Raw genomic sequence first — 19,885 nt, 5'->3', positions numbered from 1 at the left:
TGGTTACTCTCCCTGACCCTCTCCCCAAAGAGCTGGCTGAAATGAAATGAATGGAATGTATGTATCACAATAACTGTACTGGATGTGTGGCTAGTAGTAGTAGAAGCAGTAGTAGTAGTATTAGCCTTATTACCCACCTCTCCCCATATCGTAACATTGCATATGGCATGGCTTTTTTTTCTAGACCAGAAGTCAACAAAACTTTTCTGACAAATGAAAAAGAGCTGAGCTCCACAAGCATCTTTTCCTTGGCTGCACATCTCCACCTGGAATCACTAATTACTAATTTGTTTCTTATGCCACAAGAGTGATTTGTGCTCCCTGGGAATCATCAAAATGGTCATGATTTATTCTGCCTCTTGATTGTATGTTAGTTGGTTGGTTATAGATTTTGTAGTGTTATTACTGGCTATTATATCAGTTTCAAAAGTCATCTTTGGACAAAAACAGGGATGTTTGTCCAAAGATGACATTTGAAACTAATATGAGCAACTTCAAAACAAGAGCAACATTTGGCCATTCTATATCTATGGCATCTCTCAAGCTAGACCATTTAAATACCTGCTGTCCCATTGAGAGATGAGACTGAAGGAAGGCAGGATGAGCTTTCCTGTGTGAGGCTGAACAGTGATCCTTCCCTTCACATCTGAGGCCAGGACTAGACTTTACCTCATTCAGTAAAGCCACTAGTTGCAGTTCTGTTCTTGTGGAAGGGTTTGGCATATAATTATTGAGCCCTGGGACTTGATCCAAAGTATTTGTGTGCGCGCAGATGAGACAGAGAGAGAGAGAAGGTGAAGATGGGAAACCCTAAATGGGTAAGAGTCTCTAACATGATATGTTGTGTGCTGCGAATGCTCATGGTGTCACACAGTGATGTCTATGGGAGGCTGAAGAGTAAATGCCCAGTGAAATGGATAACTGAGAATAAAATCCCATTTAATTATTACAGGCCGGGAGACTACATGATTAGTGGGATCACAGCAACAACAAATATTATCCTTCGTCCGTATGTTTTTTCTCAACCTCCTCATACAATTTTTATTGGGTAAGAAATTGTGAGTCTGATTTTATACTCTTCACTTGATGTAATATGTAATAGAACAATTATATCAACAAAACAAATTCTAAATGATCAGGGTCAAGTACCCTTGTATGAATTATAACATATCCTTGTTTTAATTATTAAATTATTTATTTAATAATTAAAACAAGAAGCCTGTTTGGCTTTAAAGATTAGCAGATTAATTTTGGCATAAACTTTATCAGATAGCAGTTCACTTTATCAGTATCATAACTTCCCACATGTTAAAGTACTGATAAAGTGAAGTGCTGTCTGTTAAAGCTCATGCCAAAAGAAACCAATCAGAAGGTGGCAATGGCAAATTTCCCCTGAAGAAACTAGGCAGAAAAACTGTATGATAGGGTTGCCTTAAGGTTGCCATAAGTCAGAAATGACTTCAAGGCACACAGCAACAACAACAATTTCCCACATTGCATTTCAGAGTAGTTAGCCTGGAAAATGCTAACAATAAAAAAGTATCAAATACTAACAAATTTGCCCCACTTTGAGATTTTTGTTACTTGTGCATTCATGTACTCAATGATTTCTCATACCCCCCCCCCCTCAGATTTGCTTCATATTAACCGTTGCTCTCTTTCAGTCTTTAGCAGAGTTTGCTGTTCAAAGAAGTGATTATAATGTGCAGCTCTGTCATGACATGTGTCTATGTGCACAGCCTAGTTTCATAGCTTTCTAAAGACTAAGAAGGTTAATCTGGCACAAGGTTTATTTGGCACAGACTGTTTTGGACTGCAGCTCATTTCATCATCTATCATTCGGCAATCCACAAAAATATACAGTTTATAGCTTATGTTTATAGCAGAGAAAGCTAATTCTGCCTTCCCAGAAGTTTACTGTTGGGTTTAAGAGGCCAAACTGTATGACAGCACCTTCTCAGAGAGGATTCTCCCTGCAAAGCATGGGATTTTTGCTGTTAGCTGACAAATATTGCTGTGTCTATTCACAAGGGAAAGATCCCATCTTCTACATATCAAAGAATACTGGAAGTCACTTCTGGTGCTTTAGTCTCAGGACTGAGTTTCAGAGACAAACTAAAGGTGACATAAAATAAAGTTATTATCATTGTTGTTTTTGGAATTTAAAATTCATGGAAATAAAAGAGAAACAGATGCTATGCATTGTAGTGACTGAAGGAGAACGATTCGGCTCAAGGCTTCTAGGCAGTAGGTTGGGGAATCTCCCAACCAAATGTGCCCCTTCAGTACAGATCTTCTTTTTTATTAAATGAGGCAGGAATATCATATCTTTTCACTAAACAAAGGGTGAATATCTGATGAATTCTATTTTCCTGTAGTATGAAGACTCTGTACTACTGGCAGATCCTGCCCTTCTTGTTTGCAGTTCATGAAGTAAATCAGAATCCAAGGCTTTTACCCAACATTACCCTGGGATACAACGTTTATGAGAGCTATTTCAATGAAAGAATGACTTATGAGGCCATGATAGACCTACTCTCACCTGGACAACAGAAGGTTCCAAATTATAGCTGCGGAAGGCAGAGTAGCCTCTTGGCGGTTCTTGAAGGGGGAAACTCTGATATTTCCAGCCACATTTCAAGCATGTTGAGCATCTTCAAAACCCCACAGGTATGAATGGGTTTGGGTGTTTGTAGGGTGAGTCTCTCTATAAAGAAGTGGCATTGGACTCAGGGTAAACTGAAGGCATGTTGCTTTATGGACATCAGAGTCAATAGCAAATAGTATCCTTCCCTGGCTCCAGCCATGGTACATCCTATTTAGGGCCCTACAGATTATTTCCACCTTGAGAGATAAAGGTGTGCATCTTTCCTTTGGAGAAATATATATAATTTCTTGTTGTTATTTGCTGTTAAGCAGGCTTCTTGATATAATAAGCTATGAATGAGACTTGATGGCCCCTCTCCATCAACAGCTTCACTCAGTTCTTGCAAGCTCAGGGCCATGACTTCCTTTCTGGAACCAATCTGTAATATGGCCTTCCTCTTTTACTATTGCCTTCTATTTTTACTGAGCATTATAATCTTCTAAAGTGCCATGTTGTCTTCTGATATATCTGCTCACATAGGTGTAGCTATTTTGGCTTCTGGTTGGGAGTTGAGGCCTGATTTGAACATTCATTTGTCTGTTTAACAGTACATAGTATCCATAAACTCTCCTCCAGAACCACATTTCAAATGAGTTGATTTTCAGCTTTATTCACTGTCCAGGTTTTATAACCATACATAGAAATGGGAAATAGTATGGCACAGATTATTCCAGCTTTGGGATTTAATGATATATCTTAATTTAAGGATTGGATCTAGTTGCTTCACAGTTCTCTTCTAAGTCTTACCCTTCTTATTTCTTGATTATAATGTCCATTTTTATTAATGACTGAGCCAATGTATTAAAATCTTTCAGTATTTAATGTCTTCATCACCCACTTTAATGTCATGTAAATCATCTGTGGTCATAATTTATCCCCTTAATATTCAGTTTAGTGTAGACACGCTGACAATTTAGCAACCAGGAAAATGTTCAAAGTGCCAGCAAAAATGCAAAATAGGCATAGTGATTCAATACCAAAGGAACAGTTCCTCTGTTAGCATACCCAACATATGCCACATTATATTTGGGGCTCCTATATTACACCCTTTCATATCTGGAGCCAGTCATATTTTTATGAGGTCACACAATGACCTTTGAAATACTTGGAGATATTCCAATGAGGTCTCCTGATGGCAAAAGAAGGATAGAAGATTATAGAGATATGTTACCAAAGACTGTGTTAGCTTCTCTTTAAATGTTGGGAGAATTTCCTTAGCTCAAAGACACTTGTGAGAGGCTGGATAATTGTTTTAGGCTTGCGGATCATTTTCACCTATATATACCAATACAAACTGAGGAGGACTCCATGTTTAGGTGAATTAAGAAGATTTTTTTTAATTCAGTAATATGTAAAGGTGCAATCAAACACACAGCAGTAGTACAAACAGGCCACACAAAGACATGTATCTGGAGCCGGGCATGCCCTTCAGAGGTCACAATGACCTTTGAATTCCAGGAGATTTTCCCGTAGGAAGAACACATAAACCCAAAGACATGTGGAGGATACAGGTAATACCAAGATAAACCTAAAGTGGTTTGCTAATCACTCTGTTCCCCTCACCCCTGACTCCCCATATATCCCCTTGAGCCAAAAACAAAGGCAAAGGCAAGTAAGCCAATGCTTCCAGCTAGTGTTGTGGTGAACCAGGACATTGGATAGGTCACACTATCTCAACCTCAGGGACATTCTGAACTCTCCTTGCCAAAATGCATGCTAGGTTTGCCTTAGGAGCGCCATGAAAGAGTGAGTGTGCAGAGAGAGGTTTGTCATGCCCTGCCTCTGAGGCTGAGAGAGTGTGACCTACCAAGGTCACTCTGTGTATTTATGTGGCTGAACTGGTATTAAACTCTAGCCTCCCACTTCACTATAGAATTGGGGAAGTCACATGCTCTCAGCCTCCAAAAGTATAGTCAAATAACTGGGGAGGTGTGACAATGGACCTTATCGCACCCACAATTTTCAACGTTCTGGGGACTGAAGGAGGACGCTCGTGTGCGCGCGCGTTCGGCAGAAAACGGAGTTTATCGCACATGAAGACGTCCTCCAACAGTCCCCGTTCCGTCCCCCGGCGCACACCCGTTCACGTCCAGTCCTGACAGGCGTGATTTTTGCCTGACGGATTACCTTCCATCAGCAAAAAATGGCACCCGTCAGGACTGGACGCGAACGGGTGCGTGCCGGGGGACGGAACGGGGACTGTTGGAGGACTGAATTGTGTGCGACAAACTCCGTTTTTGAGCGGCCGCGCATGCACACGAGCGTCCTCCTTCAGTCCTCAGAACGTTGAAAATTGTGTGTGCGATAAGGTCCTAAGTGTGTATGTTGTAACCATGCTACATATTGGAATTAATTAGATCAATAGAGGCTGAGTTATTCAGCCTGGGACCTTATCTCTATGATTATGGAGGTAAGAAATAGTAAGGACCGCAGAAGCAAACTCTCAATGAACAGTATTTTATTTAAGGCAAAAACCATTCACACTGAACACACACATTCACAAACACACAAGAACTCAGAAATAAAGGAATTAGCGTGGACCAGATTAGGACTTCAGAGCGGGCTGGAGGCATCCATTTTTGCTGCTGAGGGATGCCACAGCAGCCAAACCTCGCAGCGTCCTTCTGCAGTAAAAGGAGTCTGCTAAAAGCAGGTCCAGATGCCATGAGCGTGCCATTGGCACACTGTCGCACGCCCATGACAGAAGCACGGCACAGCAACATCTGGACGCTGTGCAGTGCTTGTGTCATCATGCTGGCCCCCGTGTGGACCAGAGGCCACCATGATGGTGCCGCCACCACGAGCTAGGGTTCGGGAGCGTGTGGTTGCTGCCACTCCTAGTTTCGAACCATTTACAGCGCTTCCCGCAGGTCTGTACCAGGCCTTTGTGATCAAATGCTCCAAATCTTTGATATAGATAAGGGACATTTTGAAGTACAATCTTCCAAAGAGTGCTCTGGATGTGTAAATGAGTAAATTCCTACATCAGATGGCTCACAGAAACTGGCAGACACAGATGCTTACTACAGCCAGAGCCATCCTATTATTTTATGGTCAAGCCATTCTCACCTCCTTCAGATATGTCCAACACATCCTTTTGGTGACTTCTAAACTAGTCTGTGTGACTAAGGTCATACAGGCAGATTCTACATTGATTCTGATATCACGTGGGGAAGGGGAAGGGAAGGCTTGATCTGTCATAACAGTGAGTATGCACAGGTGTCTATATGGACGGTGAATGAGCGTTTTTGTGGATATGTGGGGGAAGTGAAGTGCTCTGAAATAGCAGTGAGGGGAAAATAGAGAAAGGGGCAAAAGGGAAAGCTGGAGAAGAGTATGGGGTTAGATAAAGGGTGTTGCTTCTGCACTTGAAATATCCCACACATAGGATGGGATCATTGAGACTTATTCCTGAGTAGGTGTGTATAGGGTGACAGCACTAAAGGCCTTAGAAAGCTTGGCAACAAAAGCAATGGATATTCTCTTTCCAGATTAGTTTTAAAGTTTAAGCCCTCTTTGTGCCCCCCTCCCCCCCCCTATATTTCATCCCCATAGATCTACCAAACTTTTTGCTCTTTCCCAGATTACTAGTTTTTGCACTAATTATTCTATAGCATATTGGTTTAATTTTATAAATCTCAATAATTGAGTGAGGGAAATATCCAGTCATGGACTTCCATCAACAGAAGGGAATGGAATGAATCCATTCCTTATTGCAGACCCCTCTTTATTCTTAAACAAGTTCTGGACAGATGAGAAGCTCTCTGAAGCTGCTTTTCAGGACTGCAGAAAACTGTATGGTGGAAAAGGAGAACAAAATCCTGTGGAAGCTGCCAGCAAACCTCCAGGCTAAGCATTATTTTAATTAACAAATAATTCAGTTGTATATTTGAAAGCAAGAGAGAGTACCAAGTCTAACACTGTATAAAAATTCTTATGGACACCTAGCATAATAAAGGGCAAAAGTGTTAAAGCCAATTAATAATTAGAAATATTTGAAGTTCATTCTAAAATCGAACCAGAACCACAATCCTTTCCTTTCTTTACTAGGTCAGCTACGGCTTTCTTAGTAATGCATTGAGCAGAAAAAGTCAGCTCCCTTTCCTCCACCGAATGGTCCCAAAGCAAGAACCTCCTTATCTGGGCATAGTCAAACTGCTCCTGCATTTCAGGTGGACTTGGATTGGTCTTTTGGCTCCAGAGAATGACAGTGGTAAAAAGTTCCTGAGCACCTTCATGTCTGTAGCCACAAAGAATGGTGTTTGCGTTGCCTTCTCAGAAACAGTTCCTGCGCTAAATGATCAAGGATCATATGCGGGCAGATATAAATTCAACATAATTTCATACGTTATGGATACCAAAGCCAATGTAATTGTTTGTCAAGTGGACACTCAGACCATGGTTAATCTAATGGTTACAATACAACAAGTTGAAAAGATTAAAAAATCAACTGTGGGGAAAGTTTGGATTGCAACAGCTTTGCAGGACCTGGACGTGAGATTGTTGTTCAGAGTGATGGATCTCCAGCACAAACACGTTTCTTTGTCCTTCTCCGTCCAGATGAATAAAAGGAGACACTATGATGACTTTGACCAGTATATGCTTTATCTTAAGCAATTTGGGAAAGCAGCATTTCATTGTTTCTATTCAAGGCCATTGAGGTCCGTCAAAGCCAGGCAGAGATGTGCAGAAAAAAACACCTTGAAGAAGCTTCCTCAGGATGTGATTGACAGGATCCTTTCTCAAGACGCCTACAGTATGTACAATGGTATCCAGGCTGTGGCACAGACCCTGCATGCTGCATACTCCTCCCGATTGAAGTGGATGAGAATGACAGATGGAGACAGACAGACTCCTCAGAGGGTTCAGTCATGGCAGGTATTCCTTTGCCTTCAAATACAGTCCCAATGGAAATCACTTGAGTCTTTCTGTTCTGGATTGGAAGAAAGCAGGGAATTGTATACGTTAGAACTGCATCCTCCATTTCTCCATCGGCCCACATCTGGTTTGCTCTTGGAGAGTTATTGGCTTTCCTACTAGTAAACCCTGTGCAGAAGTTCTGCTTGATTCGTGGGATAGGACATTTACCCAGGTGGTTGACACAATGGCTTATATAGGTGTCTTCTCCCTGCTGGGGAGCTCCTTGTTTTTGTTGGAGTGCTTGCAGTGACAAAAAGATAGCGATAGATGAGAATGGCAGTGGAGGAGATATCTAGACCAATTGCAACTCAATATACTGGGAATTACCCTGTGAAAGCCTGTTCTGTGATTCTGATGCAAGCAAAGTAATGCTATTTTTCTATTACCATTACATTTGCCCTGGATTTCTAGTCTACTTGTCAGGCTGTTGACATAACAGCTTGTCTTCCTACCTGTGGAATGCTACTGGCTGCTTCATTTCCAGAGTTTTTCAGGTGACAGAACAGTAAGGACAGTTAGCATTGGTGATGGAGATCTCCAAACCAATTGCATCCAAACATAGGTGGTGGACATGTCCTGTTCTGTAATAATGATGATGATGACGACAGCAAAGTAATATTATTTTTCTACCACCATTGCAATGGTCTTGAAATGTCCACTATGGTATTAGTCTCTCAAGGGCTTGACAAATTGGGGAGGAAGAAGTTACTTCAGCCAAGTGTGGCCATTTTGCTAGATAAATTGCCCGTACAGACAGGCCAAAATAAAGCTGCTTCAGGTCACTTTAGAGGTATACTGTTTTAAATTATGTATGCATCCTAAGAGGCCAGAAGCTGCACCAAAGCCACGCTCCAGTCCTAACGACTGGAGTACAGCTGTGGCACAGCTTCTAGCCTCTTAAGATGTGTGTGTCATTTAAACAGCTTACCTCCAAAGTGACCCGAAGCAGCTTTATTTTGGCCTATCTGTACAGGGCCTTAAAGTTCCTTGCCTCCACTCCTTCATTGTCTATTGTAGTGTCCCCATATTTCAGGGATCCTAAGAGTTTCCTGATTTCTTTCATTAAGAGGTCTTTCTTAAAAAACTTGTTACTCTCAAGATTACATCTCTGGGAACAAGGACTCTTTTAAAAGTTGTTGTTCTGTGTAGATGTTCCACTTCCTGCTCTTCCCAGGTAATTTGAGGAACAATACTTTACAGCCATTTGAAGATCTCTTTCTTCTGGGTCCTCAATGTTTGATTTGGCAACTCAGGAAAGCCACGGATATGAAGGTTATTCCTTCTATTGAGATTCTGCAGGTCAATGGTTTTTCTTTCTAGTTGATCCAATCTTGTTGAATGTCCCAAAGTTACCTTTTGCTGAGCTTTCTGTTGAATTTGTATTGATTGTACTTTTTTGTCCACTTGTTCCATCTCTTTTTTAGTAATCTGAAAAGATTTATTCATTTCATCCATAATTTTCTTATTTATTGTTTCTGATAGTGTCCCATTATTTTAATAATAGTTTCTTTCAAAATCTCATTGCTTTTGGTTTGACTTTCTGTTAACACCTGCAAGAAACATGTTTTGACATCTGCCAATTCTAATCAGTGTTGTGTCTTCATTGCCGACACACAGTTTTATATTTTCTCTCTTTATTTATTCTTTAATTAATATTTCAGTATTTCAGTTCTTCAAATACACAGTCCAATATATTTATTTTAGCAGTTTTAGTTTGTTTTCCTTTTATAAGTCTTAACTTCTGGTCAGCATAACAAACAATCAGCAAGAAGTGTCAAAAAAAGCAATGCCAACTTTTTTGTTGTAATGTGTTTTAGGATTAAAAAGAATCTCACTTGACAGTGAGAATAAAATATTGCAGCTAGTGCTGGGAACTGTTGGAACAACAGACTACAACACAAATGTTATTTGGATATTTAGTAGATCCCAAGATACAGGGCAATGGCTATCACAACCTTCTGCAATATTTGTCCCACCAGAGACAAACATGGCATTATATTGCTATTGATGTAGCAGCCAACCCACTGACCTTAACTCTCTCCTCCTGTGCTAACCAGAATGGCCATGTGTCTGGTGTGGGCAAAGGGGAACTTGTCATTCTTCTCTTTTGCCTTCAAGGATGGAGGCATTCATGAACTGATGTTCCCTCTGCAGTGCCTTTCATCTTTTTTTTTTAACGGCCACAGGATTTCCAGACTTTTTCCTTCTGTTGTCACTGTCTATGACAGTGTAATTGCAACCGTGAAATGCACCAAGAGGATTCCTAACATTAGTTTCATTGAGAGAGAGAGAGAGATTCTGGTTTAGACCTGAATCAGTCAGGCCCACTTCTGATCAAACAGATCAGCAACTGTGATCCAGAAGGGATTGCTTCAGTATGCTCTACATAAGCCTAATAATGAACTGTTTTCATAAAATTTAATGAGCAGAGATAGAGAATGTGGCAGTGGGGATGTTAATGGGCATTCACCTAAGGATCTTATTACACCTATTCTGTAACAAATGCACTAGTGGCCAAAATCTTTTGGATACAATTTCAACTGTTGAAGATTACTTTTTCCAGGTGAAAAATTAATAGTTCTTATCAGTCTAGAACTATCACTGGATATGGAAGCTCCAAAGAGGCAGGGCCAAGTCATACAACAGGATTTCGTGTCTGAAATATTAACATATTTTCCTGTGTCATTCTAGCTTCATCCTTTCCTGAGAAACATTGAGCTTTATAATACTTCCATGGATGGAGTTTATTTGGATGAGAATGGGGATCTGGCAGCTGACTTCCATATCATGAACTGGGTGGTTTTTCCCAACAAGTCCACTGGTGGCGTGGAAGTTGGGAGTATAAAGAGACAGACCTCCTCAGAGATCAAGGTCACCATTGACCAGGATGCCATTGTATGGTCCAAGTGGTTTAATCAGGTGAGGAAAATTTCTTTTCTTGTCTTTAATATCAGTTATCAGGCAATCCCAGCCATGTCTACTGTGAGTTCAATTCTACTGAGTTTAATGTTTTTAAATGCGTACAAGAATACCACCTCAAAGTCTTCTGATACTAAACAAACCAACAACCTTTGTTTCATTGTTTATTTACTGTGACTTGTAAACTTTGTTCTCTGGCTTGTCCCTTTTCCTTGTAGAAATTACGTGTCAAAAATCTGATTTTGTCCATAATCAGATGCCATGATAGGTAACCACATGAAGATTAAAGGAAAGGGAGAAAACAGCCTATCTTCCACACAACATTCAAAACCATAACATGCTCTAGTCAGCCAGGATGAAAGTAATAAAATATTTCCCTACATGCAAACTACACAAATAAACAAATGACTGAAAAAAGTTTTTATCATGAGTATTCAAAGAGCAGAGTCAGCAAATTTCAAATGTAGAAGATACACACACACACACACACACACACTATGTTCCCCTATGGGCAAACTAGACATTAAGAAAAATGAAATGTACCAATGATAAGCTCATGGCTCTGTTGTTAGACTAATCTGTGTGATTTCTTTGGGAAGATGGCAGTTAGAGGAAGAACAAAGAGATAACTCTGCAGTCCAGGTCAGACCATAATAGATAGGTTTGTGGAATTATTGATTTATTTCATTTGTATGACACCTTTCTCCCAGAGTGGGATCCAAGGCTGCTTCCAAATAGAATACTTAACCTATTCTCGGGACAAGAAGCCATTGTGAGGACAATATGGAGAAACAGAATGGGTTCCAGTTGGCAAGAGGGTCAGACACGGGGGCATTTTTATCACCCTATCTGTTTAATTTGTATGCAGACCACGTCATACAAATAGTGAGATTAGACATGGAGGAAAGAGGTGTGAAAATTTGAGAAAGGAATATCAGTCATTTAAGATATGCAGATGACACCATAAAACCAACAGCAGTTAGCAAAGACTTAGAATCACTACTGAGGAAAGGAAAGGAAAGGAAAGGAAAGGAAAGGAAAGGAAAGGAAAGGAAAGGAAAGGAAAGGAAGAATGAAAACATGGTTACAGCTGAATATTAATCTTATTCTCAACCATTTTGACAACTGTAAATCTCATTACATTTCTAAATAAGCACCCATAGGTAGCTACACTTGTCCTCACTCATCAATGCAATAGCTGGGATTTATTTTTGTCATTACTTATGCCCCTTGTTTTTGTACCTTTTTTGTCATTTCCCCAATATCCTCTTTCATAGAAACTGTTCCACCCCTCCATTACCCACAATGGAAACGCTCTCATTACTATGTGCTGAGCGTGTTCTAGTGGGGCTATTGCCCTACATGAGCCAGATGCGTATCAGAGGTGCATGAAGGATCTTCCACCAGGTGATGCTGGTCATCCAGCTGCAGCCTTTCCAGGATCAGAGTTGTAATATCTAACGCAGATTACCAGAGTGATACTGGGAGAGTATATATTGTTGGTGTTTTAAATGCGCAGACCTGATTTGGGACCTTCTTTTGCCCTTGGTATGGTTGAAAGGCATCAGGAAGATCTTCAAGTGATCAAGTGTTGACTGTCAGGCACAGCCCTGGAGCCTCTTTCTGTTCATACATCCAATTCTGCCCTTTTAAAATATTTCCTCTGATACACCTTCCAAGTAATACATTTTAGTGAATGTTCTTTCTCTTTATGGCTAGACAGTGCCCTTCTCTAGATGTACTGAAAGTTGCCGCCCTGGATACTCCAAGCTGATTAAGGAAGGAGAACCCATCTGCTGCTATGATTGTGCCGCATGTTCAGAAGGAAGCATCTCCACACAGGAAGGTAGGTGATCCAAAGCAAAGAATTGCCCTTGAGGAGGGGGGGGGGGGTATCTTGGCTCATGAGATCTGTAAAAGGTATTTTTGAACTTGGATCCTTTCATGCTTTTGTGTCTGGTGATCAGGATACAAAGGAAATGGAAGAAAATTGCCTTAGTTCATGGAGCACAGGGGGGCAAGTGTTCAGTAGGAGAGTGGTTGAGGAGGAGGAAGAGGAGGAGGAGGAGGAGGATACCTATGATATCTCCCCATCATCATCCTTCCCCCAGAGCAATTAATTTTCAAAACAAAAAATCCTCACCTCACAAGGAAATCATCAAAAGGAGGGCATCAATCTAGTCTCTCTAGAAAGGGACTTCCAGAGCCTAAGAGCAGTTCTTGAGAAGGCCCTTTCCTGTGTTCCTACTAGATAATAATAATAATACATTTTATTTACAGTATTTCCCGCCTCTCCCTGCAGATCGTGACGGGATTACATCAATAAAAATCATACGATACATATATAAAAATAATAAAAAATATAAACAATAGAATATTAATATTACTATTAATTTAATAAAATAGCTAGGTCAGTGCCTGGATGTCTAAAAACATACATTCATACTCGGAAATGGAGTCTTTTATCTCAAAAATCCTATAAAAGATCAGGTGGGTAGGCTTGCCGGAAGAGATCTGTCTTAAGTGCCTTCTTAAAAGCATAAGATGAATCTCCTCCGGTAAGTTGTTCCACAATTTGGGGGGGGCACGGCGGTAAACGATCTATGGGAAGTTGTTGTTAACCTGGTTTTGCAATGTTCCAATAAATTCTTCCCTGATGTTCTGAGAGTGTGGGGCGGATTGTGTACAGAGAGGTGTTCCTTGTACATAGATGTACTTATGAGGGTGGTGAGACAGAGAGAAAGGCTGTTCCCAGAAGATATCAAAACACTGGCTGGCTGAAAATGGAGAATATGATTCCTTTGAATCATATTTTTGAACTACCCAGTGTAGTGAAGTGGTTGAAGGGTGGGGTCAATGGTGGGGGAAGCCACATTCAAGTCTTGCTCAGGTATAAAACATACTGCTTATAGGGGAACGTGGCTAGCCTGGCTTTAAGCAGCTGCCATTTCCTTAGGCGGGAATTGTGGGGGAGGGAACACTAGATAGTGGGGAGGAACTGGATTGCAAACACTGTTTAGGTACTTTCAAAAGAGAACTTATATTGCGGCTAGCCTGGCTGCTTAACAAGGCAGCTGCTTAAAGAAAGAGCAGAGCTGGATCTCAACAAATTTCTCACAGTTGAGACTTAATTAAGCAGAGCTTGCATCTCACAACAGCATACCTGATGCAAGGAACAAACACTTCGCAGATCAATCAATTTCAAGATCTTGCCACCTGGCTAAAGAACACAAAATCCTAGGAGAAGAATCACACTCACTGAGTGAAAATGCCATGACACATGGATAGAAGTAAAAGAGGGAGAGAAAACCACGTTCCAACTTCAGGTCTACCTTTCCCTGAATTTTTAGAAAAGCTTCAAGAAAACCTGGCAAGAGATCTCCAGAAAGACTGGGCTCTTGCACTTGAACCTCTAGATGCACAATTATCAGCACAGTCAAGGCTTATACATGATATAGAAGAGACAGAAAATGCAGCTCTCCAACAGGGGACTTTACATGAAGACAGAATACAGAAACTAGAACAGGTAAATGAGTACCTCCAAAAGAAGATTGAAATCCTGGGGAATCAAGAAAAATGCCTGAACATACACTTAAGAGGGATTGTGGGACATGAAGAATGAGATGACTTACTGAAAACATTCAGGGGTAGCTGTGTTTGCCATTTAACAAATACAAATAAAAATCCATCAGTGATACCTTTATTGGCCAACCAAAATGCACATTATACTTATTGCAAGCTTTCGAAGCTCCATGGGCTTTTTCATCAGGCAAGATGTTACAAACCAAACAGGTTAAAAAAACAATTGGAGATGTTAGTCAGATGCCTGCATATTGTTTGAGTCCTTAGTAAAGATGTTATGATGGGGAGGATATCTTTTGAAGGCAGGTTCCTCCTCTTTCTGGCTTACTTACTGTCATTCCTAATTAAATGGATCAATGACACTTGCCCAGACTTGAACCTTAAACCATCTGATATTGAAAGATCCTTAACCTCATATCACAGATCAAATACTTTTCCACAGGACATCATTATTCAATTTGTCCACTATCAGACGAAAGTGCAAGTACTATCCAAACTCAAGGGCATCTCTGATGTCACCTACCAAGGCCGCAAAATACAAGTGTTACAGGATCTCTCCTCTGAAACCTTGAAAAAGAGGCACACCTTCAAACCATTTACAACTTTGCTGCAACAAGCAGGAGTGAAATATAAGTAGGGGTTCCCATTTAAACTGTTCATTACTCAAGGTGAGACAAACATGTCTGCGACTTCTAGAGAACAAGTGAAGCTCTTGACATCAATGTCCTCTGTGAGTTAGAGAGAAAAATAAAGGAAGTAATTTCCTTCTCTAACTGAATGGCTGTAGGCCAAGAAAGCTCAAAATGGCAGATAGTCAAAGGGATAAAGGAAGACAAGAAAGGAAAAGAATCCACACCCTGAGCTGAGAATTTCTATTTTGCTACTCATGAGCACTGAAATTTACATCACCATTTTGACAGTTCTTCTTCTTCAGTCTAGTTCGGTCCATTTCGGCCTTCTCTGACAGTTCTTTAGCCTTTCCTCTGGTGCTGCAGGGAATCTGTTTTCTGTTCTACCAACACTGAGGCAATCCATCAGATGACCACCTACTTATGTCTGTCACCTAGAGATTGATATGAAGAGCTGCTTTTCTAGAGTTTTAAAAGTCTTTGCCATAACTCCAGGTCTGGTAACTGAATGGTTCGGCTGGGTTGACTTTTGAACATCCCAGATTCTGAATTGTGGTCCCTGCACTCCACCTACTACTTATCAAACCAGATTGTAATAGCTTGGCTCATCTCTCAAGTTCAGTTCTCATCCCTTGGTCTAATCATCATCATCACTTCCATACCAGAATGCCGTCACTCTGTTGAGAGAAACCTCATTGTCAAATACCTTTGCCAAGGCTACACTTCTTGATACTTGGGGAGTCACACCACCCACACAACAGATCATACACCTTTTTCTCCAACACACATAAGACATACCCTAGAATTGACTATTTTTCATTTCCAAATCACTTCTCCCAGAGATCACTGAACTCATTAGGTCAAATCCAAGTCATTAAGTCCCACCACAAAAATATATTGTATGCAAATGACATCTTACTGGAGGTGCAACAACCTAAAATGTCCTTCTTTGAAATAAAAAACACATTAGACATCTTTGGGAAGCATTCTAGCCTGAAGATTAATTACAAAAAATCCTAATTGATGTATGTGAATGCCCTGCCTGCAGTCCAAACTGCCACGGCAAAAACTACTGGTCTACAATTATGTCCCTCAGGGTTTTCACATCTGCGCATCCTCATAACTAAAGATGTATCCCAGCTGATCCCCAGAAACTATAATCCCATCATTAAATGGATAAAACTAAAACTTAAAGAATGGAAACTTCTAAATCTTTCTATATTGGGGAGAATCGCCATTGTTAAAATGTTTCTCAGCCCATGCCTCTTTTTCTTATTCCAATCCATCCCCATTTCACCATCTCCCTCCAAATTCCAACTCTGGCAAAAAAATGATCTCAGAATTTATATTTAATAAAAAGAGACCTAGATTCCCCAAATTGGTTAGACTAACACAAAAGAAGGTGGTTTAACGATCCCGGACCTGAAACAATATTATCACGCATTCCAATTAAACCAACTCTCCAATCTTATTATGGAAGCAGATTCCACCAGCTGGATATCTATGGAGGTAAACTTCCATAGTAAGGCTGAGTTGAAATTGCTCTTCTCCATTGAGGCACTGAGCACATTAAGACAGATCCAAAACCCATTTCTTTATAATTCCTTTTATTTGGAAACAATGGATACATATACTAGCACCAACTGCGAGGGAGGGGCAACCATTATATACAAAAAAATTGTGCAATCTGTTTATGGCAAAAATCAATCGGCCAGGATAATGTGGCAATAGGACCTAAATGTAGATACCTCTGAAGCCACATGGGAATGCATATGAACCCCCCCCCCCCCAATAACTCAAGATCAACATTAACAAAAGAGCGGACCCTAAAATTAATATACAAATTGTATCTAACACCTGTGAAACTGTCCCGGATGATGAAAAACATCTCTCCAAAATGTTGGAGAGGCTGTGACACCTTGGGGGCCTTTGAACACATATGGTTGGACTTTCCTAAGGTTAAAGATTTTTGGAATGCAAAACTGATGCAAATCTCTCTTATTGTGAAACAAACTTTAACTTTTTGCTCGGACCTTCTCTTATTGTCAATTTATTATAAAGAGAACGTGCATCTGAAACATCGTAGGCTTATCACATTTCTCATCTCAGCAGCCAGGAATATAATTGTGAGAAGCTGGAAAACAGGGAATGTACTAATAAGCAACTGGTGGAAAAGAGTTTGGGACACTTGGTTATTGGAAAAGCTTTCTTATACTTTTTGACTCTGGAATGGACAAAAGAAACCAGGCACCTTTTTAGATGATTGGTCAGTGTTTATTGATTACATCAGTGCCATCTCATTTGCTTTCAGACCTCCTACTCATCAAGCTATTCTTTGGAAAGATACTTTGATCCCAACTTCATCAACTAGCAAATCTGAGAGATGTCTTTAGGACTTTGTTACTGCTGTTACCTCACAAAAGATAGCTATTATTCAAGTTTACATATAGACCTCAAAGGCTATAAGTTATGTATGTATGTACTTATTTATTTATTTACAGTATTTAGAGCCTGCCCTTCAAATTGTTTGTTTTGTATTATTATAAAACAAATAAAAACACTTAATTATTTTGGGAAAAAACTTTACTACTTAGTCTAAAGTTGCATTTGAGCTGCCTAGGGTCTTATGGATGAATGGGAAGATAAAATTATGAAGCTATTAGTTATGCTTTATAAGAAGGATAAGTAGCCATTCTGGCCTCTGAGGGAGAGAAAGGTAGGCCCAACACCTTCCCTAATTGGGCCTAACCAGAGTAAGAATTGGCCCTCCCTCCAGTCCATCTGCCATGGTCCAGGCCTCCGAGGGAGACAAGATCTGCTGGACTTTTCCCCTTCCCCACTGCCATTCCCTTCTCCTTTTGTGTCTTGTCTCTTTAGATTGTAAGCCTGAGGACAGGGAAATGTCTGATTAAAAATTTGTAAGCCGCTCTGATAGCCTTTTGGCTGAAGAGCAGGGTATAAGCAAATAATAATAATAATAATAATAATTATTATTATTATTATTATTATTATTATTAGCTACCATTCCTGATGAATCATGTTATCTCACTGCTGTTCTTTTGTTCCTCTAATGCTGCAGTCATTGGATAAGTACTTTCCACTTTGACTGGCAGAGGACTTTGTCTCAGGCAAGGAAGTCTTCCTGCCCTTCTTGCTGAGAGCCTTTTGGTGGGAGGCAGGAGATATTCTCATTGAAGCTGAGAGTGTCACTGAACACAAAACCCCTGCTCTTTCACATTAAGACTTCTTTCCCAGTGCCCTGTTTCTGACTGGGGTCAACATGGTATATTTGGGAAACCCATAAACAGAACCCGAAGACTACAGTCCTCTTAGGGACTAGAATTTATTGGCACAATGCCTCTGAACCTGAAGGATGTAGAACTTGGGAATGTGTAGCCCTGTATATGTTGTTGGATGGCAACAACTGCAACTCCCATTCCCTCTGGCTGTATTGGCCAAAGCAGTCACAGTCCAACCATATCTGAAGAGCCCCATCTTTTCTGCACTTCTCTTATTGTAAAGACTGCAGATCATAAATCATATTAGTTTATAGTAATACTGGAGGTGCTCTTGTTCTTTTCAGATGCTGACCACTGCAACCATTGTCCAGATGACAATTATTCAAATAAAGATCACATGGAATGTATTGCCAAGGTTTTCAGCTACCTCTCCTATAAAGAACCTTTGGGAATCACCATAGCTTTCTTTGCTCTGTTCTTATCCCTAAGTACAGGATCTGTTTTAGGAATCTTCCTTCAATACAAAGAAACAGCCATGGTCAAAGCCAACAACCGTGATCTCACCTACATGCTCCTTGTCTCCCTCCTCCTTTCCTTTTTATCCTCCTTTCTCTTCATTGGTCAACCACAGATGGTGACTTGCCTTCTCCAACAGACTGCCTTCAGTATCATCTTTTCAGTCGCCATCTCTTCTTTGCTGGCAAAAACCGTCATGGTGGTGGTGGCCTTTATGGCCACAAAGCCAGGGAGCAGGATGAGGAAATGGCTGGGGAAGACCTTGGCCAACTCCATTGTAATTTCTTGCTCTAGTGTTCAGGTGGCCATTTGTACAATCTGGCTGGGAATCTCTCCCCCTTTTCCAGATGCTGACATGCACTCCAATCATAGGCAGATCACACTGCAATGTAATGAAGGATCTGCAGCCATGTTTTACACTGCCCTTGGCTACATGGGTTTTCTGGCCACTATCTGTTTCACTCTGGCTTTCTTTGCGAGGAAGCTGCCAGGGGCCTTCAATGAAGCCAAGTTGATCACCTTCAGCATGTTGGTGTTTTGCAGTGTTTGGGTGTCCTTTGTGCCCACCTACCTGAGCACCAAAGGGAAATACATGGTAGCTGTGCAGGTCTTCTCCATCTTGTCCTCCAGTCTGGGGTTACTGGGCTGCATTTTCATCCCCAAATGCTATATTATTATAGTCAGGCCTGACTTGAATACAAAGAACTTTCTGGTTCTGAAAACTCAAGATGATACCTGATTCTGTATGTTGTTGTTGCCGTTGTCATTGTTATTGCTCTCCTTTTCTCATATGGCTACAATGAGTGTGACATATTTTTAATATTTTTTATCTAAACTGAAATTAAAGTGTTTGTCTCTTCTTTGCTCAAGAATTAAGAAATAAACTAATGTTGATGAGGGGGGAAATTAATGTATGGTCCTTAGAAGAACCACAGGCAATAGAAATATTGATTTCAAATTTATTTTTGCGGTTTATACTAGTAATGCAATGAGAAAGACAAATAAACAAAACATATAAATCAGTAAGGCCAAAAGAAGGCAATCCGGGTTGTATTTTCATCCCCAAATACTACATTATTGTACTAAGGCCTCTCCTGAGTGGAAAGGAACATTTAATGATGAAACATAAATATTTGCTTTTGATGGGTCATGGCCTCATTGGGTAATACATAATAGCATAACACACACTGGGAGTTACTTGTCTACTTATGAAGCGAATCAAAAGATATTCCTTGCTATAATGGCAGCACTTTTTAAAATGTCTGGAGGAAGCTTCATTTTCCTTTGAAGAGGATGCACCCTTATCAACACCATCAATACTTTTACGTACATTTCAGATTCAACCAGTGAGCCATGCTGAGGCTCAGCCAAAATGTATTGTTAAGTTCACCATGATAACCTTGAAAGGTCACTTTACCCAAGAATAACCAAAT

The 19,885-nt window shown here is 40.5% G+C and overlaps 1 protein-coding gene across 1 annotated transcript; it reads left to right on the top strand.

Annotated features, from left to right (window-relative positions):
* Positions 1-2,379: 2,379 nt before the first annotated feature.
* On the top strand, positions 2,380-19,191 carry LOC149320989 (vomeronasal type-2 receptor 26-like). Its single transcript, XM_089487725.1, has 5 exons — positions 2,380-2,670; positions 6,698-7,525; positions 10,259-10,486; positions 12,206-12,332; positions 18,281-19,191. Exons 1-5 carry the CDS (start codon positions 2,380-2,382, stop codon positions 19,189-19,191), a joined length of 2,385 nt encoding a protein of 794 aa, XP_089343851.1.
* The last annotated feature ends 694 nt before the right edge of the window (positions 19,192-19,885 follow it).

The sequence above is a fragment of the Sceloporus occidentalis genome, unplaced genomic scaffold (genome assembly GCF_023333645.1).
Source record: "Sceloporus occidentalis isolate IW3139 unplaced genomic scaffold, rSceOcc1.0.p SCAF_1, whole genome shotgun sequence".
NCBI classification, from domain to species: Eukaryota; Metazoa; Chordata; class Lepidosauria; order Squamata; family Phrynosomatidae; genus Sceloporus; species Sceloporus occidentalis.
This window is presented reverse-complemented; position numbering and strand designations above follow the sequence as displayed.